Genomic DNA, 24,086 nt, shown 5'->3' with positions numbered 1-24,086 from the left:
GGGCGTTGCGGCGCAGCCGCGCTGGCGGACGGCGGCGGCATGGCGATGGTGAGCGGGGCGGGCCGCGGCTCCGCGGGGGCCTGCCGCCGGGGGTTGGGCCCCCCTTCCTCCCCTTCCTCCCCTTCTCCGGGCCGGGCGCGGGGTGAGCGGTGCCGCGCGTGAGGCGCCGGCAGCACGTCTGGGCCGCGAGCGGCTGCGGCCGCCTCAGTGGGGAGCGGGAGGCGTCCGCGCGCGGCGCCTGAGGGCCGGGCGGCGGCCCCGGGGGAAGGGCCCCACGCGGCGCCTGAGGGCCGGGCGGCGGCCCCGGGGGAAGGGCCCCACGCGGCGCCTGAGGGCCGGGCGGCGGCCCCGGGGGAAGGGCCCCACGCGGCGCCTGAGGGCCGGGCGGCGGCCCCGGGGGAAGGGCCCCACGCGGCGCCTGAGGGCCGGGCGGCGGCCCCGGGGGAAGGGCCCCACGCGGCGCCTGAGGGCCGGGCGGCGGCCCGGCGGCGGGGCAGGCCGCCCCCGCGGGAGCGCCGTGCTGGCGCCGAGGCCAGCGCTGGCGGAGGAGGGCCGGGCGCGGAGGAGGCGCCGCTGCGAGGGCCGGGGGCTGGGAGGACGCCGGGGGAAGCAGCGTCTTCGCTCGCCGCGTTAATCTGCCCGCGGCCACTGCCGTTGGCCACCCCCGGAGGCAGGTGCTCCGGTGATGGCGTCCCTTGGCCCGAGGCTGACCGTTGCTGCCCGCCTAATTACGCGTCCTTGTCCAGGCACGAACGCCAGCAAGTGTTGCAGCGTGAGGGCAGCAGAGAAGTTCCCTTTCTTCCTTTTGTCTTCTGTTGTCTGCGCGTTCCCAATGTCTAGTCCCCCTTTCAGTGTTGCTCATGCGCTCCTCCCCTTTATGCTGCTTAGTCCACCTTTCCTGTTTCCCTAACATTGTTATTTAAGTGGTTGTTTAACGTTTCACTGATTTCACTGGCTAGCAGCCCCAGCTTCTCTTACCCTCTTTGCTTAGAAGCAACCCGTAGTGCTGGTGTTTTCACTTTGATATTGCTCGAAAAAAGAGAGGCAGGGAATGCCGTAAGGTTACGTTCATAAGCTAACTTCATAAGCTAATAATCAAAAGTATTTTCCCTCTTCATCTGCAGGGAGGGGTGCAAGCACTAATACCAGTTTCCTAACACAACACTAGTTTTAAGTATAAGGTTATAGTGAGCTGGGGCAGGGAGGCTTACGCTTACTGTCTTCATGTGCCTGAGGAACAGGTGCTGAGCTAAATGTCATTTGGTTATAAAGAAGACTCAAATGATGACCTGTGGGAATATTTCCTTGTAGGCTAGGCTCTGCAGAATTAGGACTAAAGTCTGCATGGCACCATCTTCTGGCAAGTGTCTACAAGATGAGCTCTGGACAAGGTCATGGAAAAAGGAAGATGCTCGCCCACCCTGTTTTTTTGGTACGTGGGGGTGTTTGCAATCACAAAACTGGCGCGTTAATGGTGTTAATAATTATCTTGGGAGACAGCAAGTGCCATCTGTGTGTCTGTGCCGTTCGGCCCCTGCTGCTATGGTCCGAGAAAAGGCTGTGGATGAGAAAACAGAAGAGTTCAAACTGGTCTACAGGTTTCCGGGGATTAAGTACTGCAGGGTACTGTCCAGACTGAAGCTGTTACAGACTGCCACCACCATGGTCGTGCTGCCTCCCGTCTGCTACCTCTATCTGCAAGACCAGGTTTCTCAGAATATCCTCTTGTATACAACTGGCATTGCGTTCTTTGCTGGTGCAATGTTGTATGGTATGAGTTACTTTTTCAGACGAATTATTGGATTAATCTACTTAAATGAAACTGGCTGTACTGTCAGAGTGGCCCACTTGACGTTTTGGGGAAGACGGAATGACATTTACTGTCCCATAGAGACAGTGGTAACTTTGGATGAAGCTGGAGATAGCAAGGGGGAGCTACTTCTCCAGTTCAAACGGTATAATACTACAGATGTTTTATATTTTACGATTAAGTTTGGCCAGATTGTAGACAGACAGAAGTTTATTCAAATATTTGGAGAACTTGAGTGATACAGCAGCTAATTTCCTGCGATTTTTCCTTGTTGCATGTTCATTGTGCTTATTCTTCTGTGAAGTTTAATTAGTTTACTGAGCTGACATACTTCTGTGATTTTCCTGTGCAAAGCCTGCTAGTAAGTGCACTCAGTGTAAAAAGTAGAAATGGTAAAGAACAATCCTCGGGATTAAATGTCTTTGCAGCTTGTTTAAGGTGTGAGCAGCGTCTCTTCTGTGTTGGATACAGCGATGTGCATGGTGCGCTGTCACCAGCAGTTCTAAGTCTAAACTGTCCTACCTGGAACATGCAGTGGGAGCCAAATTACTGATGCTGACCCTGACTGTTTCAGCTGGCCTCTTAGATTGCTTTTAAACAGGAAAAACTCCTGAAGTGAAATGCAGTACCTCTGCCAGAGCACCCTCACTTTAAATTCATTGTTTCTTTTAGCAAATTTTAGGTTGACTGGGAAGCCTCTTGGAATTAAAACGTGTCTCACCCGTGATAAATAATGCTGGATGTCAGAGATACACGGCCATGCATTACTGAAATGGAGGTAACTGGAAGCAGCGGTATATAACGCTGTGTAAGGTGTGAGGGGTCTCTCAGCAAGGTCTTCCAGGATGTGAACATAACGGGGCAAAACAGGGGTGCATGTTCCAAGACACAGTGACAGTTCAGCTGTAAGGGTAAGGTAAAGACTGAGACAGTGTTTCAGTGTTTCTCTGGTAGAAATTGCTTTCCCATTGGAATAAAGGAAGAACAACCTAAGCTATGATGCTGTGAATTACAGGGACAGTCTGCGATCCCTTGTTCAGTTTGGATCCTAATGATCATGTGAAAATTTGGAACTACTTGTCCTTCTTTGCATATATTCATGTTTGTGTAACACTTGAGTTACAAAACCTTCAGTAAATGTTACCAAAATTATCTTAGACTATATGAATTAAGCAGTCTTCTGTGAAGATTACCATATAGCCTGGGAAACAAGTCATCTGTATCCCTTAATGTGCTTACTGATTTGGGCATATTTTACCATCAGTTCTGGTGCCAAATACCCTTTCCACTCCCTACTCCCCCAGTGTGGGTTTACCTAAAATGAAAAGAAAAAAGGTAAGACACCTAAAAGCTACGTTGAATTAAGGCTGAAAAATATGTGTATTTTGTATTCTGTTGAACTTGCAGGGTTGATCACCTCAGCACCTGTGTCTGTGAAGGACAGTGGTCTTACTCCGTGGTGTTAGTATGTTCCTCCTTTTAGTTCCTCCTTTTCCAAACCCAAAACCTCATTAGGAATGAGGAGCAGGATTTAAACCTGAGAAAGAATCAAACCTGATCACCTGCAACATGTAAAACTTTTTTTGAATTGTCAGAAGCAAGTTAACTCCTTACACTGCTCTTCTGGCTGTTGTTTCATTTGAAATACTGGCAGATAAACGGACCCTCACCAATAGAGACAGTTGGAGTGTTCTTTTCCCCGTTTCTTCCTCAGTGCACATTGAAACCTCTGTCTCTTGGTGGATCGGCAGATGCAGGTGAGTAAAATTGCCATTTAAGTGCATGGGGTAACCCTGATTTACTATTTATTCATGTTGAACTTTTCCTAATGGGGGCTCCATTATTTTAAATTTTGGCTGATACTGTGTGGTACAGCAGTATCAAAAGGAAAAGAAAAGTGTTCCTTGGCTTAAACACCATGGTAGCAAAATACAGTGGACTATATGCATACAGCATGTTTTCTGGAGGCTTATCTTCATAAGAATATACTTAATATGCACTAATGATTCAGTTTAGGTATGTACTAGGTGTAAAATAAAAAGTCCTGGAGAAGTTCAATTATAAATATTTTATTTAAGAATATTGATTACACATGAGATGCCATTTTTTATGAATCTGTGTTCAGTTACTAGTTACACCATGAAGTGTAATTAAGTATTTGTTTAAACATTTATTTGGCACTGTCCACAGTATGCTGTAAACAATATTAACTTTATATGCTTCAGCTGCAGTGCTTTCTATGTATTCTCTAACATGATGTCATCAACATGTTGTACACAATTATACAGTTACTGAGTGTCAGTAAAAATTATAAAAACACCTAGAGTATTCATAATAAAAGTGAAGATGTGGTAAGACTTCAAATTACTGGACCTTTGCTTCTGTAAAAGTACAAGACTTGCTAGACACATCTACTAAAACTACTGCACTGATATGTTGAACAAACGAATTCCCCAAATGCTGTCAAATACAGTTCTTGGTTTAGACTTCCCTCTTGCTGATAATACGCTTACGAGGACAGCGATGATGATGAGGTTTTGTTGAACACCAATTCACCAGTCCTTCCTCCAGATTTCTACAACCTCTGTTCAAAAACCTGCTCAGGTTCTGACCAGCTGGTACCAGAATTCTGGTTTCTGCAGAGAGGTTTACAGAAATCCCATTATTTTTAAGCTAGCAGAAATGAGCGTACTTGAGTTTCCCAATATCAGCACTCAAAAAATAAAATGGGAAAACCATGATTAACACTTCTCAAAGCAGGTAAGAAACCTTTCACATTTTGGTAGCTGTATTAAACCTGTAAGTTTTTTAACTGCTCTGTCGCTTATTACGTACTTAAAAATTGTGGTCAGATCCTGATAGGGCAACTGTAAAGTCCACTGTGGTCCCTGGGTTTTGGTGCACAACAGAAAGTTAAACTTAGTAAGCAAAATCCAAATGCTAGCCAAGAAAAAGAAAAAAAAAAGGCACCAGACCTAGTTCAAGTCAGCCTTAAGCAAACAGCAAAGAGTACATAGTAAAGAGACGTCCAAAAGAGAAAGAAATTAATGAACTGTTGACACTTTTTGATGCTGTGGCTTTCTAGAAGATCTCTGAAGTATCAATGACTTAGAATTAACTATTAGAACAAAAATAGAGTTACTTTGCATTGTAAGTGTGCAGTTAGGACTAGGCCTTCACTGAAGTGGCTCTGATGTCAGGTAATGGCTAAGGTCAAGCAGTTCTGCTGTAGTATTACAAAATACCTCAAGTATTCTTGTAGAACTTGTAACAGAGAAATTAATGGCTATTGTGTGTTCTGGGCAAATGGTAAAATAATCTCAGTGATTCTAGATTGCTGACAGAGGTGGAAATAATGTGCTTCACATGATTCCCTAAGCATTGTCAAATTACATACTTCAAGGTATAGTTTTCTCTGTACAAGTCTGATTGGAAGAGAAGTCAAAAGTTTTAAAATCCAGGATGAGGAAAAAAGAAGTACAAGTACTTCGGTTCCCCTTACAGCGCTGCACACGTGGCTGAGTGCATTGGTGCCTCGGAAGCAGCACGTGCAGGCTGGGCATAGAGTAGCTGATGGCATCCTGATCCAGTTGGTGTGGCAAATGTCTGTATTCAGGGGAATACAGCTGGAAATCATTCTGTAAAATACTGTACTTGGCAGTGGTGGAAAGCAGAGCTTTCCTTAAAACACCTATTTTATTCCAGCTACCATTAGAGAATGGCACTTTCTGTATGGCAGGCATGTGGCTTTAAGTGTTACGCCACACTTGTTGCTGCTTCTGGGATTACCCGTGAAAACGGACTGTACCAGGTCGTACTCAGACTGTCAAATAGTCAGGGCCATGAATGTAGAGAGGACTCTGCAATTACTATGACCCAAGCCAGAAGATGGAGGGCCACAGCCTCTACAAATGCACAGTGTGGGGCAGCTGCACGTACCTGCTGGTGACCAGTACCAATGCTCTGCCTGGGTCGAGTTTGCATGGACCAGCTTGCCTTGGGCGGGATTACAGACAGAACACAAACCTTAGTTTATGACTTCACACTTATCTTGTAAGTACAGAAGAGATGAATTAATGCCAACTAATTTCATAATCAGCTGTTCAGCACGAGGGAACTGCTTTTTACTTGAAGTTTGCTAAGATGTCACTAAAAATGTTCAGAAAGAGGTGCGCATGATGATCCTTGAAGATCAGCGTCGGACGAAAACGAATCGATCTGTCGCCACAGCCTCCCAGCACAACGCCTAAAACGAGAATAGAAGAGGTCCTCTAGTCACTTCCATCTTTGCCAAACACCCAGAAAATGCAGGTCTCCGAACGAGGTTCACCTCACTGTGGAGGGTCAACAGAAGCTCCCCAAATCACTGCTAACCACACAATGATACAGCAGGTAGAGTGGTGCAAGGGGCCTCAAGCGTCACAGCAACTCAGAAGAACACTGTGGGTCCTGCAGCTGTTCTGTAAAACACTCGGACTGTTGGGACTAATCCCAACATCAGTGGAAAGACTCCATCCAGTGCAGAGCTCGGACAGCATCTGAGACTTCAAAGCTGCAATACTCTACTGGTTAAGTACCTCAACGCCAGAACAAGACACAGTAGGTTTCTTTGCAATTACTTCGTTTTTAATTACAAAAAGTTAAAATATCTCAGTGCTGGCAAACTTCTTCCTGCAGTACTTTAAATGCATGGGGTTTTTTTTACCCCCAAATCAATTAATTATTTGAAATGTTTGTGGGCAATGAAAATCTCTACCATTGAGCTGAGCTTACCTTGCCTCTAAGCATAGCCTTGGTTTACCATGAAACAAACCGCTTGCCTTCTCTCCCTGCTGGCTTAGTTTCCAAGAACAAAAAAAATCAGTGTCTTTTACGCTCTAAAATTTTGGTTTCACAATAGTTTAGATGCATCATGCCTGCTGCTTTCAAGAGAGATGAGTAACAGCAAAAACTGACAGCAGCAAACGCAGGGCCCCCACACAGTTAAATTCAAAGAGAACGTCAGGCTTCAGATCACGAGGTTCCCCTCCCGATACCTGGGCTTGTCTACAGCTGGGTAACAGTTCTGTAGTAAAAGAGGGACGTAGTTGTAGATCTGTGCCTATTTTAGGCAACTCATCATATTTCATTATTAGGTATTCCATAAAATTAATAGTTTTTCTCCCTGTGTTTTCCCGAGTGACAGTTGCATAAACTTTCTTCTAATTTTCCTGATCTGTTTCTAGAAGTAAGCCGTGCCTAGGTGCACCTAAGGTCACCACAGAGGAATATGAGTGTGATGTCACAAAACCTCATGCCCTACATAGCTCTCTTCCAGTAAGATTTCTAACATCGAACCTATAGAGGAAGGTAAATGTACACACTATGCAATGGACTGGTCTGACATTTCTGAAAATACAAGTATTTCCAGAAAGGTCTAAATACGGCTTTGTTCATAATTTCACTTCTGTCCTCTGATTTTGTAGTACACATAGACCATATGAATAAGGAAAATTTAAAACATTACGTATGCTACTGTTTGTCATTTGGAGCTAATCCACACACAAACTTTCTTACCTTTGTTTCTGGCTATTGTAATTAACTTGTTTCTAGTTGCATCATTTGGAGTGTCAAATGAACAGAACGTTCCTCTTCCTCTCACTCTGCTGATAAGATGTGGGTAACGAGCCTGCAAGGAGAGGTGAGGAAGTATGCATGAGCTGCTGCAACAGAGGGCACCTGGTGGCAAGCTCTGCTCTGCCACGCATTCTGCCACAGGGAAACCCTGCTGCCTGCCTCCGTTCTGGTGGAGCGGAGCCAGTGCACGGGCTGGATTTCTCCGATAACCTCGTGTCCATTGCACAGTCTGGATTTCTGACATGACCGCGTGTCCTGTTCACCCCTTTCTGACGATGGCCTGAATAGCCGTTGCGCGCAGAGCCCAACAGCAGGCAGGCTCCCTCCTCACAAAGCAGAGAAACATCTGAGCAGGAAGTGAGAATGAGTTTGCACCCCTGAGCTGGGCCAAGCAAAATCTTACTTGGAGCCTCCTGAAGCGAGTGTAAAGCACCTTGCATCTAAAACACACTACAGGAAAACCTGAGCATAAAGAATCTGGAATGGGGCTAGAAACCAGCTCATTCTTATGCTGCACTTGCTAGTATTATCTGCTTCACGTACTATCAGTTACAATCCTCATCTTTTATAAGAGTAACCTTTTTTGGATAGTACTAGTTGTATTCTGGCCCTCCAAAGTAGGAAGATTATAATTGTTTGTGTTCTCCTGCCTGCTATGCCTTGAAGTTGTGGAGAGAGCAGAGGCTCTGTTTAGGCTTACCCTGCACTACCGGTGCACAAAGTGCCTTTTGAGAGGTGAGCATCTGCAAGCCTGCCCTTGAATGCCTGGCTGATTTTCCTTCTCATGTGGGGCTCCATAGTTGAAGCTGTGAATGAATTTCTCTTAGTCAAGTGAGGGAAAGCTACAATTTCCTTGTTTCAACAGCCCAACAGAATTGTAACAAAAAGCACTTTCCTTTAAAAAGAACTTTTGGGACAATGAAATACTAGCTGCTTGTGATAACAGAGACTTCTAGCAAAATAATTTAACTAGCTGCAATTCATACCTTCAGATATTTTGGGGGTCACCCTCTATTTTGGATTAAGCTATATAAAACCAGCATCCTTAAGTCAGTAAAAGAAAGTTTACTTCCGTTCAAAATGGGACACAGTTATTCATTGCATTGAAGTACCTAAACCAGCAAGTTACGATTATGGTCTAGTCCTCAGCTGGAGTTCCTCAGTCCAAGTGTTTAAACTGGATTAGGTCTGATCCACCTGATCAGCAAATTTCTCCTTCTTATCTATAATCCTTCCAGATGTTTACCTGTAAATCCAGCAGCCCAGTCAGTAGTGCTTTCCCGGCGTGGGTTGCATTGTTTAGAAGGTCTTCTCTTTTAATAACCTTAATGACTTCAGCAAGCATAAGGTTCTTGGATGGATCTCCAAGCCAGGTATTAAAAATCCGATAGGGCTTGGGGAAGGGTGGAAAGAGAGTTGTGGAACATGTTAACAGGCAAATCACTATAATAAAGAAAAGCAAGCCATCAAACTGGTAATGCAAACATCTGGAGTATGAAAAAGCATGCAGTAATCTCACCAACCCCCTTTTTTTTGTTTTAAGAGCAAAATACAGCTGCCCTGCTGAACAGAAACAAAGGGCAACTACTTCATGCTACAAATTTAGTGCATTGTCTTGCTGCTCTGACATCTCATTGAAACATGGCTATAGATGACACAGAAATCAGCATCATCTATTCGGGTTTTACATTCATGTTCTCCCTCTTAATTGTTTTTTTTTCATTTATTACATCTAACGTCATTAATTCAAAGAAGAAATCTTGCTGACAGAATTCGTAATGCTGACCTACAAGCTCTGAAGACACCAAGTTGCCCTATGGAAAAAGGTGTTGGTTTGTGGTTGGATTTTGTACTGAAGGTTAGTTCATTAGGCTAAACCCAGTTCCCCACCTCCTTCCCACCATGACTGACAGCAACTGGAATAAAAGTGAAGTGACAACAACTTTAGTGTAAGCACAAAGCAAGTATCTATGAAATAGCAGCTCCATCTAGCTGAACCTGCGTTACTGAAGGAAAGCTTGTCTCTTCCACGGACAGTTACTCATGAATGGGCCACCATTGAAAATCTTACAGCATTTGGCCTGAACTCCTCTTTGTGGAAAAATCCTCCTGTCATCATCTTCTTACTGAATGTTACCACATCGGCTGGGTCATCCAGGCCCCAATGTTCATGTGCCCAAAATTTTCCTGTGCAGCCACCTCCCGTCTGCACCTCGTCCACCAAGAACGCACAGCCGTGCTGCAGAGACAGATGGAAAGAGCAGGGAATGTGAGTCCGCATTTGCAAAACAAAAATACCTCCCTTAGTGAACAGCCGATTACATGCAACATCCCCCCCATACCAATGCCACTCACTGTGCAGTAGATTTCACAGTTAAAAATTCAGCTATTTTTTTCAGAAAGGCACTAGAAACATATATTCTACCTAAATTCACAAACAAAGCACATGTAAATTTTATATGGTCTTGAACATTTCTAGAGGATACCTGAAAACATCTGGGAGGAGTCTGGGTGGCATTTTCAAAGCCTCTGAGGGAAGCAGAACGTCATTTCTAGGAGTTTTGTTTGTTTTAAATAAAAAGTCTCTGCCTCCAATGTGAGTCAGGCATTTGTGGCACAAAGGCAATACCAGCAGCATGATCTGTGCAGTCTAAGGGCCTAAAATGATCCTGGACGAGCTGCCTTTTCAGATGAGTCTGTTGAAAGAGCTACTCATTTTAGCTGGCAACATGTTTTTTTTATGCAAAGGACTATTTTGTTGAAACTTTGGGACAGCTGTATCCTGATACTGTAGTTAAAAACAATTGGTAAGTACTTTTGGCAGCATCTCGTTTAGACAAGGCAAACCTTTTCATTTCATTATTTACTATATCACCCCGGCATGAGCAGCTGTTAACAGTGGGAAAAGCTGCTTTTTCTCGTGGCAGAACAGAATTTTCCAAATGTCACCTATGCTCCTCTCTGTAAGCACACAAATGTTTTGAGGGTGAAAAAAGCATGGAGTAGGTCTTACTGGGAGTCATCACTTCCAAACAGGTAACTTCACATTCCAAGTATCAAGACACGTCCTTTTCATTGTTTTATTGGAACATCAGCACTTATGGTTGGACTCAATTTGTTTCACCTTTTTTTGCAATTAAAAACAAGTATGTCAACAAAAAGTTACCCTTTTCCAAACCTGCCTCTTCTGAAATTGCTTGAACCCCCTCAACAAATGGGCATTATCATTTAAAGAACACCACTGCGAAATCCATAGTTAATGAATCAGAGTAATTTCTCTCTCACTTAGACATTAGAAGAAAATTTATTGGACTGAGGGAACCACCAGATGTGCATTATGGAAGAGAAAATACCGTGCTGACAAGGGGTTGCTGGTGTCTGAACACAGGTACGTAACTACCCCAGCTGCTGCTGAGCCTGTGGAGCTCTCAGAGTGCCTGGGGCGGGGGGAAGGCCTCTGGAGACACCAACAAGGATTTGCATGTTTAGCTACCGCCGAGTGAACAGCAAAATATTTGATTACCTTTCTGGCAATATCTCGTAGCTTTCTGAAGAAGTCATCTGAAGCATGATTGTCCCCACCCTCTGACTGTATTGGTTCTATAATGATCCCAGCCACAATCTTCTTCTTTTTCCTGTACTTTACAATCAGGTCTTCCACCTGTAAATCAAATATTTATAGTACATTCTCCTTTCAGGACATTCACACATTTCCTCCCAGAAAGATTAAATCTCAGCAACAGAACTTCAACTTTTCATAGACATTCCTGGCTATAAAGATGTCAGGAGGTGCAAGGAATTAACAAGTAATTCCTGCAGGATTTAACACTGCCCTCTTGTTCGTGAATAATGCTTAAGTTTAAATCATATCCTAAACACATTGTAACTGGTCACACGTTCATCTACAATGGTGTGAAAGCTCTAGCAAATTTCAGCTGAAAGCATGGTGGAAACCACTGCAGCTTGCTATGCCATTGCTGTCATTCCACCTAAGCAATATAGAAGAAAAGAGATTTTGCATCAGAAAACAAAACTCGACTAATGTATTAAAGAAGGTAATATGGTAATTTTGCTTCTTCTAGTCACCCACTTCAGATACTTTAAAATTAATCAGATGAAATAGTGCAGAAATCCTGTTGCTGATAAGGGGCTTACAAAGAAGTTTTAATTAACCTTGTAGTGCTAGTTGCTGCAATTAGTAGAGTCATTTGTACTTGAAATACCACTTATGGCTTTCAGGGCCCACAACCTCTGTAGGGTGTATAAAGCAATGGTTTCCAAAGGGTGCCAGTAAGCCAAATCGCAGACTTTCTTTGAAAGTGTTTGGCTTTTTATTTTGTTTTTTTAAAATAACAGATTCAAGTCTGTGGATTGATTTTTTGCACCACCCCCCTAAGCTGTTGTGGAGCAAACACAGGGAAGCAATTTGCTATGCTTTCTGCTTTCTCTGAAGTTAGGCAGGTTTGAATAAAGCCTCTTCGATCCAGCTCTGCAGAGCCATCCAGAGGCTGCTGTGCCCCTTCAGCACCCCGGGGCCCCCTCCTCTGTGGGTGGTTACGATGCTCCAGATCGCGCACTATTTCGGTTCCAGTCGCAGGGCACGCTACGCCTTGCTCCCCCCCCCGGCTCTCGGGACTGAGCCTGGCAAGTGACAGATCCCAGTCAGCCCAACAGGGAACCCCATGGTTCTGGTGCCTGGAGACGGTTTGCCTCCCTTAGACTCTGTTCTGGCCACCTTTTCTTTCTCCTGGGCTAGGGAAGGCACAGAGTCCCTGCCCCCTCGCTCCCTGCAGCCACAGGTAGGATCAGAGCTTTATGCCAGAAGGCTAGCGCAGAAAAGCTGAAAAACCTCTTTGCAGAGGATTATACAGCTGTGCTCTCTTAGTCCATGTCCCTTTGCAAGATCTGGCAGACAAGTTCACTGTGATATAACAAATTTCTCCTGCATGTGAAATTTCACTGTGGTTCATGTAGACCTCTAATTCACAGTAAGCTGGCTGTTCTTCGGAAAGGCAGGGACAAACTTCTGACCGTAAACAACAGTGAATGCTGTTTTAACCACATGCTGTTCCAATCCCTGAAAACATTCTTTTCGTGAAAAGCAGCTAATCCTACTAACACTATTCATTATTTCAAAACAAATTGAATTTTTTACCTCCTCTAAACAACGGGCTTCTTCCTGTTGATTCTCTTTCACAAAGTCTTCCAGAGGATACTTTAGCCTTGGAAATGGAGCAATAGGCCAGTCCAGGGATGGAATGTCCAATTTGTGAATTGCTTTAGAGTGAGTTGTAGCTAAGCAACCTAAATTCAGAAAAGCAAAAATTAAAATAACACCTGTCTAGGAACAATACAGGAAAAAAGTTACCAAGAGGTGAAAAATTGCCTGACACCAGGACTGTAGAATTCTCTTTAACTGCTCTATCTTTCTGCTTTATTTTCTGAAATACTGGGTAATTGGATTTAGTCAAGCTTAAGTGGATTGCTCTAGCTTTTAAGCATCAGTTTCCACAGGCACTGTTCCAGAAGAACAGGAGAACCTCTGTCAATCTGAACAGGTTGCTCAGACGAGATGGGTTTCACCCGTCCAAAGACAACTGCTCGCAAAGCTCAGAATTACAGCACTCTTGGGTAACATGTTTAGAACAGGGATTGAGCCGATATAAAATGGTAAAAATGAGTGACATCTTGTTTGTATGTTTGCTGATTTTACCCCAGGAGTTAGACTTTTACTAGTATAGACAGGAAACCTTGGATTCAGAATGAAAGTAAGAGAGCTTCTGAAAATAAATTTTCAAAAAATATAAAATTAACTCCCACTCTCACTCAAATATTCTGTTTCAGTACTGGTGGGGCTTCCAAGGCAAACCTTCAATAAACGTACAGCTTCTCCACTGGTACTCTTTGTCTAAGGAGGAAAACACTTTTCAGAAACTACGGTGAGATGACAGCTTACTGCAGCGGCTGGGAGGAGGAAGGGAAAGGGAGGTGTTGCCAGCAGGGCTCTGCTTACCCAGGGTCCTTCCGTGGAAGCCGCCCATGAAGGAGAGCATGGCGTAGTCGGGGCAGCCGGGGGGCTGCAAGCAGAGCAGACAGGCGGGCGGTCAGCGTGCGGTGCTGCGGGCAGGGGGCCCTGCCGCCGCGCAGCTGCGGGCGCCTGACGCAACCCAGACAGGAGCCCACGGCCAGAGCACGGTGGGATGGCTGGGTCCAAGCTGCTGCCTCTCACAGCATGCTGCGCCGTTTCCTCTTCAACCACCAGGCACCGCAAATTGTGATATTTACCCATTTAAACAAACACGTTTGTCGTCCCCTAAAATGTACGGGGACCTGTACTGACCTCCAAAAATACATCATTAATACTAACGAATACTTGGCAATTTATACTGTTATCATAATATCACTTCACACACGACCTCACGCAAAGGCTGAACAAAAAAGCCCCTTTTTGTACAAACTACGAGCATGTGTGTCTGGGGGGGCCAAGCCCAGGTGTGGCCTCAGGGGCTGTGGGGGCTCCGCGAGGAGAGGCCAGGGCTGCCCCGGGCCGGCCGCCCCGTGCCTTCCTGGTGACTCGCTGTACCAAGAATGAGAAGGAGCCATGACAAAAGACATGCAAACTGTATACTATCTGGAATTTAATAAAAGGATATACTTGGGCTAACCCCCCCACCCCTTCTAAAAATACAAATTATCTTTCTTTGTGCCTCTCTCTTACCCTGCAAGCGAGAGGACTGTCGCCACTTACACACTCCGTTTACATCTTTAGTCTTGTACCCCACGCTCAGTTACAGGGTCAGGGCTCCAATATTTGTAACTGGATTCTGGAGGATCACCCCCAAAAGGGAGGGTGGAGTTGCCCTCTCAAATCTATCCCCTCCCCCAACTGTAAAGAGAACTCAGACAATTAGCTCAAAGAGGAATCCTAATGTTTTGATAGCTGAACTTGGACAAAAAGCGATCATTAGTTTTACAAGTCTTTGGTCATCTTATAAAATTCCTGCTCCTTCAGGTCATGATGTGCCATCCTCTTACTTGTATCGGCACAGCCATCTCTCTGACCGTGCTGTAAGCAACATCAGAGAACTTAAAAAATAATTCTGAAGACAAACAAAACAGAACAAAAACCTCCTATAAGAACCCTCCTCATTTTAAAGCCAAATGAGTTCCCTAATCCCCTGTGAATTAACTGAATGCTTGTCACTACAGAAGTGCTAAAGATCAGGTTGGGACCAGCAGGTTATTCATTTCTAACATGTTTATCTCGAAGAAGAGATTAAATACTCTGTTTTTTGCTATCGTTGCATGTCAAGATTTGTGACTGGCAAGAGCAAGACCACCTCGGTTGAAGGTGAATAGGGCTTCAGAGGTTTATCAGCTGCATCTCAATTTCCTCATCCTGCCTGTTGTTAACATTTAGTCAGTCAAATTTTAACCAACCCCTTCATGGGTTTTAAGCTATAAAATCACAACTTCTGAAAAAAATTAGAAGGTCAGTTGTTATTATTTGTAAACTTTTCCATGTATTAATGATCTCTGTGGACCCATCCATCACGTGGGCCCCCCTCTAGCAAATGATGTGTCATGAAAAAAGGGAGATCTTCCCAAGATTCACAACTGGGAAGGATGCAAAAGAATACAAGCAGGAGGTCGTCATATTTGTTGGGAGCAGTTTGTATTTCACCACTTCGTAAATTTACAAAACCAGGATTCCACTTCAGAGATAGTAAACCCAATTTTTCCTCCCAATCTTCCCGTATAAACCCAAGCCAATGGTACATCTGTAGGGGTGGTAAAGAACGAATGTTACCTGGTTAATCATGCAAGATTCCAGTTCCTCTTTTGTGACATTATTATGGCCCCTCTCCTTGTTCTGAAAAAAAAAAAAACCCAAACAAATCAACCCAACAGATAGTTTTCCCATAGTTGTAACCAATGCATTTATGGCTGAACCACAAATTAGTAATGCTGGTATTCCAAATTAGAGCCAATGAAGACACTGACTGTGGCTCTTACATACTGACTGCAATCCGCATTTTCTGTATTTCCTTTTCTTTACAATTTCTAAAGTTGTGTCAATATAAAGTGAAAGCTTAGATGAAGACTTTTTAATAAAGATTTTATACTAGGTTGAATATAAGTATCATCATGAACAAGATGATCATCATCAAGACAACCTCCAAGCCTTACTTTGTTTTACAGTAACAGTTCTGATCAGTAAATACTCATTTCTACATCTAAACCTACAAAAACCATCTTAATATTTTACTCACTCTGTACCACATAAATATTGCTTTAAAGGCATTTTCATTAGAGCAGGATCCGCAAGACATGGTGATCACCTGTGGCAGGCCCTTAGGAGCCACCTGTCAATGAAGACAGAAAATTACTCCAAAATATTAAGCACGAGTATAGTGCAAAGTGATGATAATAATGATCAGTCCTTAACATCATGAGCTTCAGTATAATGGGAGACCAACCGTGCCTAGGATGAGGAAAGCCAATTTCAACTGCAGCTGAGAGGGCTCAACTCAGTTTCAGTCCCAAGGATCGTAAAATTTAAATCAAGACAAACAGAAGCCACTTATTCCACTGTCTCTTACGAAAGCACAGTGAACAGAAGTTAGTGAAAATGTGTTTCCTCATCAGTTCTTGAATCCAGAATGAAAGAGGCAGTATCTGTGCAGAGCAGACATGTCACCCTCTCACATTCAGCTGTCGAGTCAGGGAAAAAGGTTCGATCTCATTACTTGCAGTGGGAAGGCAGGTACAAACAGCTAACCTGTCATGTTCCTTATTAAAATCCATAACATCCCTTGGTATGCCCGTGTCCCTAAACACAGAACATGGTAACTCATCACTGCTATCTCAAACTTACTGATAACAAAGATTCCTTCAGTCTTTCTGCAAAGTTCTCTGGAGGTAAAATCCCTAGGGCAGGTCTGTTGATAAAAGTGCTCTACAAAGACAAAGGAAGATAAATTGTTAGGTTTCACTATCACATGAAAAATACCGTGTTGGTATCAAGGCAGTTACATTTTATTCTAATTACAAATACCAGCCAGAAATTTGTAGCCATGGCACAAGGAGTTTTAAAACCAGGGAATGATATTCATGTCTTAGGATACGTTTTTCTGTCTAATCCTTAATACTTTATTCTTGCAGGACACCTTAGAAAAGGTGCATGCTAACCGATACTGACATTTCCTCTTCAATATTGCCGTTTTAGTTGCTCCATCTCAATTTTCCTTATACACAGGAAATACACTTTAAAATCTTAATTACTTGCCTTCAGTTTGAGTAGCTAAATCTAAATTCAATTAGGATAGCAGCACCTTCTTCCTTACTGAGCTTCAAGACAGACCATTTCACAACACTGTGGTTATACACATCCTCCAGATGCTATTACAATGGGATTTGGGGGAACAAGACAAAGGTAAACTTAAAGGAGAGGGGCTACATCTGAGAACGGTAACACACATGCAAGGATCAGCAACGCAACGCTCCAGTAAAATAGATTCCTGACAAAAAACTTGTGCACACAGGCATGCTGTCTCCCTTCTAGACTCCTCTGACCTGTCCAGTAACGCGCAGGGCAGTGAGGGGATCGGTGAGAAGCTACCCTGCATGTTATTACCTCACTACGCAGCAACACGCGTTTTATCAAGCTCAAGAACACTGACCTGGTATATCCAGGCATGTTGGTGAAATTCCTTTCCAACCGTGTACTGTTTTCATGAATGTTCCTGATTTGCAGGTAAATATTCCCTGTTCTAGAGCCTTCAGTTTGCACAGTCACCCTCCTCAGTGCCTCAGCCTGAATTACAGGTACGTTCTTTATTGTGCATTACAACAGCAGATTTCCAGCTTCCCAGTTTTCTCCTTTCCATTTCCTGATGGAGGTCTGACATGGACCAGGAGACACTTATGCTGAAATAGCCTTCATGGATGCAATCTCTCCTAACAGTGGTATTCCATAGCCTACCGGGAAACCACCTGGTTGAACTCACGTCTGCTTCCCAGAATCCTTTTCTCTTAACCATTCCCTCTCCCTGTCTGCCAGCAGAACTGAATCTGTGCTGCTGCAAGAGCCGCGGTAATCACAGGAGTGACGACAGGAACGCAGCCTTCCCCTGCCTATGTGGAGGTTACTGAGAAGATGGAGCCAGGCTCCAGGCTCTTCAATGGGAAGATGAGAAGCAATGGGCATAAATCAAAACACGAGAGGTACGGATGTGGGTATCAGGAAAAGGTTTTTCACCAAGAGAAGAGTGAAGCAGTGGAAAAGACTGCCCAAAGAGGCTGTGCAGTCTCCCTCCTTGGAGGCTTTCAAGACCCCAAATAAAGCCCTGAGATCGGTCTGATCTCACAGCCGACCCTCTGAGCAGGAGGTCGGGCAAAAGACCGCCTGAGGTCCCTTCCAGCTTGAATTGTCCCTTTGGTCCTACGAGCTGGCCACACCGGGACTCGCACCTTTGAGAAAGGTAATTTCGTGTCAGGGAACAGCAGCTGGGAAAGCCGAGCCTGCTGCCCACGCAGGCGTTTCTGAAGAGCGGCTCTGGAAAAACCCCCTCAGTCTCCCCAGTCCACTAATGGAGATGAATTTGTCATGTTTATGCAATCAATTTAAATTAAGTGTCACGGATTAAAATTGAGTCATCATTGCTCTTAGTCTTTGTAGGTAATCTTATTTGATTCACAATGTGCTACTTTTTATTTTAAATTAAATTTGCTGAGAAAAGGACAAGCTCAATAAATCTGCCAACTGCAAAGCAGCATTATTTGCCCTTTTTTTTTGTTTGTTTGTTGTTTTTTTTGTTGTTGTAACAAGTCATTGTAGAAATTAAAGGCTGAGCTTCGATGACTTAAGTTTTTATGGGTCTCCAGAGAGGACAGACTGCCTCCCTCAAAACGTTTGTATTTTCAGTGCAACCCAAGCTTGCACATTTATCAGCATCCTTCAATCTTTTCCCTCGATACAAGTACTCATTTATTCAGACGCGTGGACCACAGCAAGAGGTGTGAGTGGTCACACTGTACGTGTGAGAACACTTCATCAGAATTCTTAGGAAAAACCAAGTATCACACAAGCTGTAACAGAGTATAAGCTAGGACTTTGTAACTTGTACAAGTGTGGTACTTCCAAAACAAAGTTTGTTTCAATAGACTCAAGCTTAAAAAAAAAAAACCACTAAGCAAGGGTGTTACTGACAGATTAACACAAAGTTTTTGTTTAGTACATATGAGAAATCTTACTTGACTTTTTATCTCAGTTTAGACGTACATTTTCGTATGAAGTTGGAGACACGAGACCATAAATTTGTTGTGGATTTGATAATGGGCTGTCACAGTCTATTGACAACATTTGCCATTAAGCAGAAAAGTGTATTTTTCTTTTGTTGTTAATGAGATACTCAGCACTGAGAAAAACAGAACATCGACATCAAGCTGCTACGGTCTCAAATGAACGGATACATATTCTGTTCCTTATAGCTGGCTATAAAGAGGGTACATGGAGCATTACAAACAAACCAAACCAAAAATCCCTACAGGAAAACGCCGATCCCATCACTGACATTAAACAAGGGCCCTACCTCAGTGTGCGTTACTCGAAAAACTACTTTCACTCTAAAGCTGGCACTTTGTCCGCCGTCAGACCCAGCACACGCTCCTGCCTGCAGCGAGGCTCGCACAAGTTCTGGCTCTTCACAGCTCTCTGGCCTTGGCACTGCAGAACTGACATCCGCCTGCACCGTGCCCAGGCTAAGCCTGCCAGAAATCCCAAGTGCCGTCAGGCGCAGACTAACGGCTTTAGTGCCACCTCTCCGCTGAATTAGTGCAGGTTTCAGAAATCGGAACAGGGTACCAATAACATCTTTGATGCTCATATGTGGGAGAGGGGGGGCCTGGCTGCACCATTCGTTTTGGACTTCGGAGGCAGTTCCTTTTACTGCAGGCTTCTAGCTGGCAGCCTCTCAACCTCCCTTTTCCAGTGGACGAATTAGCAACTGCCACCAGACAATAGGTTTTTTTGGTTTTGGTTTTTTGTTGGCTTTGGGGTTTCTTGGGGGTTTTGTTTTTTGGTTTGTTTTTAAAATCTGACTTTGCCTACTGCTGCATTATAATGAAGGTATTGTTATCTCCTCAGAAATAATTTTTACAAGTTAATATAAGTATTTAGAAATACTCGTGCTTCTGTGATATCTGGATCTACCTTTGATAACTCCAGCATTTCTAGCTCCAGTGTTTTTTTTAAAAACTCGACGTATTTTAGTTCTGGGGAAGGCAGAACTTCTCATCCTGAAGAAACGAGAACTCCATAAAGCCAATCAGCCTAGGGAACTCAAATGTCTGCACTTCTTTGACATGCTGGCTCAGGATTTACACTCTGCTGGAGTGAGCCAGCAGGCTTTTTAGGAAGGGAAATGCAGGTATGAGAGGGAACTGGCCCACACTTGAGCTATGCCCTTGCAGGCAGCGTGGACACTCGTTGGTGGTTTGCAGAACCAGGGGCTCAATCACTAAAGTCAGTACAAGCAACAAGGATCTACCGATGTGCAGTCAAAAGCCAGTGAGCTCAGTTTATCCACGTACTATATACATAAGCTACTGTGCCAAAAAAAGTTACAATTTAAAAAACTGCACAAAATTATAGAATCCCAAACTTCTGTACAAGCAGTGAAAAAATGAAGCTTGAAATAGAATGTAAATTCATTTCAACAGCTTCTGTAATCTAATCCAGGTTATTTCCAATCACTATCAGTATACTCTTAGGGAAAACAGGAAGATACTTTATTTAAGAAGCAGTAACTTTGTTTTGAAATAATCCTGTTGCTCTAGTCTAATGATTTTAATTTTTCAAGGACATGTCAGTGGTTTAGGCAACTTCGTGCTTAGGAGATGGGAACCAGCCACTACCCCCCACCCCCCCAAAAAAAACCCCAAACAACCACCCACAGCATTCCAGATTTAGGGCACCATTTTCATATTCAAAATACGGTATTCTCTCTCAAGGACTTGTGCTTGCTTTCAGGCTCAAAAATCTTTACTCAAGAACATTGCTAAAATGATTAATTGGAAACACTATGCTTGAACTATGATTTAAAACTGGCTGCAAACATATCAAGTGCTTGCATCACTCAAATGTTTACTTCTTGTAAAGCTTCAGAGAGGTTTTGGTGTCGTCTTAAACACTACCAAGCTCTTTTCATCTAGTGAGAAATAAAGAAAGCAGATCCTACCATACTTTAAATTGAGTCATTAAGCATTCATTATTAGTTTAATAAAAAATAAGAAAGACCGCCACAAGGAGGTCTACTTAATGTTTTAATTTCAACTACTTAATGTTTTAATTCACTTACCAAGTTCTGTGGCTGCTGTAAAAGCTTTATCAGAGAGGGATGGCTATAACCTAATTAAAAAGAACAAAGAAAGAAAACAGTTATTTCTATCTGGTTTCAATAAACCAATGCAAAGCATAACCTAGAGAATTACCTTAACTTAATGCTTAACTGTTTCTGTGTAACTTGTGTATGTTTTAACTATTAATAACAGAACTTCCTTCAGAGTAGGACAAACCTCTCTTCTTTTACAAAATATATTATCTGGAACTTTGGTACAAATTTTGTGTCAGGGAATAGCAAAACATATTTTAGTACTGAAAGTTAAAAATTGAACACAAAAATAAATGAACACGACATGGATCTTTTGATGATAAGGCCTGATTGAAACATCATAGTTTCTACCAAGTACGGCAGGACCAACATTATTAAATGCTTGCTCGCTCTCCTTTCTAGGTTTCCCACGTATATTCGGTTTCTCTGCAGTACAAGGTGTGAACCTCTCCCTCAATTAAGAGCAGAAATCACTGCCGATGCAGCCCACAAGCCGTTGTTTCTGTTAGTCACCATTTAGCTGTGGTATAGACGCATCTCCAGTTTCTCCTGCATGAAGCAGGCTGCTTACCGTCCTCCCCCACCGTAACCCTGAGCTGCTTGACTTGCGTGGCTCTCGCTGGGCACGCACCACCCAACACGCATTTGAGAAACGGCTTCTGGCAGTCTGGACCACAGAGGGAAGCTCCCCATGCAGCTGTGTCCATTTTCAGTAGCTGGGGCTACACTTCCAGTCTCATAGCAATTTTTACCCTCCTTGAGTATCAGACTGATTATTCCTAGCACAGTAACAGCTTTTTTCCCCCGTGCTTTTTAACTGATTGGATTTTTCCTCATTGTAAAATCAACTTAGAAACATATATTCCCCCCTTTATGCTTTTCTTCCATGCAGTTGCCCAGTCTTTGGCAGCTGACCATAAGAAATAGACAAGCAAAAATCCACGTATTTACCGATTTCCCAAAGATTTCCCAAAGAAAGCTCATTTATCAATTGTAATTTCAGTGCATTATAATGTACTAACAAAATATCAGCAAGGGCTTTTTGTACCTCAGCAGATACAGCCGGATGGTGCAGGGTAACCTGACTAGCACAGCAGTGCTGTTCTCAGAGTGGTTTTTCATCGCTGACGCATGCGATGAGCACATGGTATGGCAGACCCAGCAGGGATGAGCCCTGGGACTCCAGCAGAATTTTGCCAATGGCTTGACAGCGATCCTTGACATCTGTCACAGTTGGATGGCATTCATTGCCGCTATCCTCTACAGTGCTATCTAAACTCTCTCTCTCTGCAAGACGCTGCCAAACTTGTTTCGAGACGTGCAGGTACTGGCCTCCACATGATCTAGGCTTTCGCTTATACATACGCACTCACATTCATTTGCACGCATGAAGATGCATATTCTACCCCTACATACTGCAGATGTTCATGCGTGATCATTAACGATCCTACCAGAAGGAAGGGGCTCTCTACGCAGACAGCCATACACTTCAAACTCGTGGACTAAGAAGCACCCAAATCTCAAACCCGCCACAACCCATTAGTTATTCCAAGACATCTGTCTGGAAATCTTTCCTTCTCAGTCATAGATTTACATACCTCAGCTGTGCATCACCATAAAAAACCCGTTTGATAAATTGCTATCTCGTATTAAAGAAGGAGATTCTGCACTTTTTACTTTCTCTCATGACCAGTTTTTTTTTTCCTTCCCATTTTCCTTACTTTGACAAACTTTTAGTTGGAAAAAGATGCAACAATTTGTCTTTTTTACCCAGAAATATCAAGATACTAAGGATGCTTCAGGTTTAACATAATAAAGGTGCTTAATTTATATCCACTGATGTTCTATGGGATAACTTCCTTGCTTACAGGTAAACCACCGTATCTGATGTAAAAAAAAAAAATCTTCACCAAAGGAGTCCAGAAAATTTCATTTTAAGCCTGATTTCTGATGTATGAAACGCCGAAGCCAAAGTTTAATATCATCTTTTATATTCCCTTGTAGAAACAGTTGGAAACCTCATCTTCCCTACTGCTCAAGAAGTTAGACCGCTCTAATTTTATTACAAAAGCTTATCATGCCTCTGAAATCCTCATTCTAGTTGAATGACAATAGCCCTGATTATCCTGTCTGAGCAATGGAGCATTAGGCTACTGTGTTAACAAATCAGTTATAAATTCCATTTTGAATATTTTAGTTCAAAACAAGGAAATATCCAGATTGTTTTAACTGCATGTCATGCTGCAAAGAATCTGTTAAAATTATTATGACGATAATACAAGAGGTTATTTGGGAGACAGACAACTAAATCTGCATTGCATCTGCTGTCATGGGAAGAATTGTTGTTAGGCTAGAGGGAATGACACAGCTTTCAACTGTGTCACTGAGAGCTGTAGCTGTGGCTACTGCTGAGAGCACCTTTGAGAGTATATATAATGTTTTGGACGTCTCCAAACTAAACCTTACAGAAGTTTTTTGTAAATAGCTACCATCGCTTAGGAAGTTTAACCATTAACTATGGTATTGGTTGTAAAAACGTGTAATTCTGTTGCTGGTGTTAAGATGCATGAAGAACACACAGATCTTTGCATCTTCTCCTATGTATCACAAATTCAAGGCTTCTGTTACCCATAACTTATCCCTTCCCACCCACACAAGATGTCTCTCCCACTCTCTTCTCTTCGGGCCGAGTGGCCCGGTCTTCCTCCCAACACTCCCTATTCCGCTGGTGCATCCTCAAACAGGCCCCAGTGAAATAAGAAAGAATCCTTAAAGCCCGACTCTTTCTGAAAGAGTAGGTCTGCGTGTAGAAAGAGGCTGAACTGGTACGTGGGTTCACAGTCATAAAACGAACACCAGGAAGAACTAAATGGTTAAATAACTGTGGTAGACAAAATCAAAAAGCTCTAGGCTGAGACGGCAAACGGACAGTAACTCGTTTCATTGCCATGACCGATGCAAGGGTTTGTAGCTTTACGAATCCACCCTCAAACACACCCCCGTCGAAGTGACAGAGCTGGCTCTTCAGAGAAGGGCACGGGCTTCATCACTCTTGCTGTGTGTCTGGATCAATGCGACAGGAGAGTACATGTCCTCCAGGCTTATGAATGTGCCTGTCTGCAAAAGGAGAAAAACTGGAGGCTGCTAAAATAATGAGATGGAGAAAGCCGAAAGAATCCATTCGAACTGAGCAGCAGGCTGCTGCCAATAATACCAAATTACACCTCTCTGCATCTCCCCAAACAAAAACAGACCTTCCCAGCACT

At 43.5% G+C, this 24,086-nt stretch overlaps 2 protein-coding genes across 6 annotated transcripts in view; one reads left to right on the top strand and one right to left on the bottom strand.

The window, feature by feature from the left end:
• Nucleotides 1–13: 13 nt before the first annotated feature.
• On the top strand, nucleotides 14–18,204 carry TMEM186 (transmembrane protein 186). 3 transcript variants are annotated; one of them, XM_075164928.1, is made up of 7 exons: nucleotides 14–48; nucleotides 1,312–2,588; nucleotides 3,218–6,409; nucleotides 9,179–9,695; nucleotides 10,716–10,814; nucleotides 16,972–17,254; nucleotides 17,493–18,204. In XM_075164928.1, exons 1-2 carry the CDS (start codon nucleotides 40–42, stop codon nucleotides 2,047–2,049), a joined length of 747 nt encoding a protein of 248 aa, XP_075021029.1. In that variant the 5' UTR covers nucleotides 14–39; the 3' UTR covers nucleotides 2,050–2,588; nucleotides 3,218–6,409; nucleotides 9,179–9,695; nucleotides 10,716–10,814; nucleotides 16,972–17,254; nucleotides 17,493–18,204. The 3 variants fall into 3 exon arrangements, with proteins under 3 accessions (XP_075021029.1, XP_075021028.1, XP_075021030.1); XM_075164927.1 differs by lacking the exons at nucleotides 9,179–9,695; nucleotides 16,972–17,254 and having other exon boundaries at nucleotides 3,218–3,567; XM_075164929.1 differs by lacking the exons at nucleotides 9,179–9,695; nucleotides 10,716–10,814; nucleotides 16,972–17,254.
• Nucleotides 3,864–24,086, bottom strand: part of ABAT (4-aminobutyrate aminotransferase) — a 68,120-nt gene continuing 47,897 nt past the window's right edge. For all 3 annotated transcript variants that reach the window (XM_075164919.1, XM_075164921.1, XM_075164920.1), the window contains 11 exons: nucleotides 20,788–20,837; nucleotides 16,305–16,385; nucleotides 15,700–15,792; nucleotides 15,237–15,299; nucleotides 13,440–13,503; nucleotides 12,582–12,730; nucleotides 10,950–11,087; nucleotides 9,498–9,665; nucleotides 8,673–8,819; nucleotides 7,367–7,478; nucleotides 3,864–6,056 (listed from right to left, as the gene is read on the bottom strand). In XM_075164919.1, the coding sequence (XP_075021020.1) occupies nucleotides 5,935–6,056; nucleotides 7,367–7,478; nucleotides 8,673–8,819; nucleotides 9,498–9,665; nucleotides 10,950–11,087; nucleotides 12,582–12,730; nucleotides 13,440–13,503; nucleotides 15,237–15,299; nucleotides 15,700–15,792; nucleotides 16,305–16,385; nucleotides 20,788–20,837 (1,187 nt within the window). In that variant the 3' untranslated portion in view covers nucleotides 3,864–5,934. The remainder of the gene's footprint in view (nucleotides 6,057–7,366; nucleotides 7,479–8,672; nucleotides 8,820–9,497; nucleotides 9,666–10,949; nucleotides 11,088–12,581; nucleotides 12,731–13,439; nucleotides 13,504–15,236; nucleotides 15,300–15,699; nucleotides 15,793–16,304; nucleotides 16,386–20,787; nucleotides 20,838–24,086) is intronic.

Source organism: Calonectris borealis, chromosome 16 (genome assembly GCF_964195595.1).
Source record: "Calonectris borealis chromosome 16, bCalBor7.hap1.2, whole genome shotgun sequence".
NCBI lineage: Eukaryota > Metazoa > Chordata > Aves > Procellariiformes > Procellariidae > Calonectris > Calonectris borealis.
This window is presented reverse-complemented; position numbering and strand designations above follow the sequence as displayed.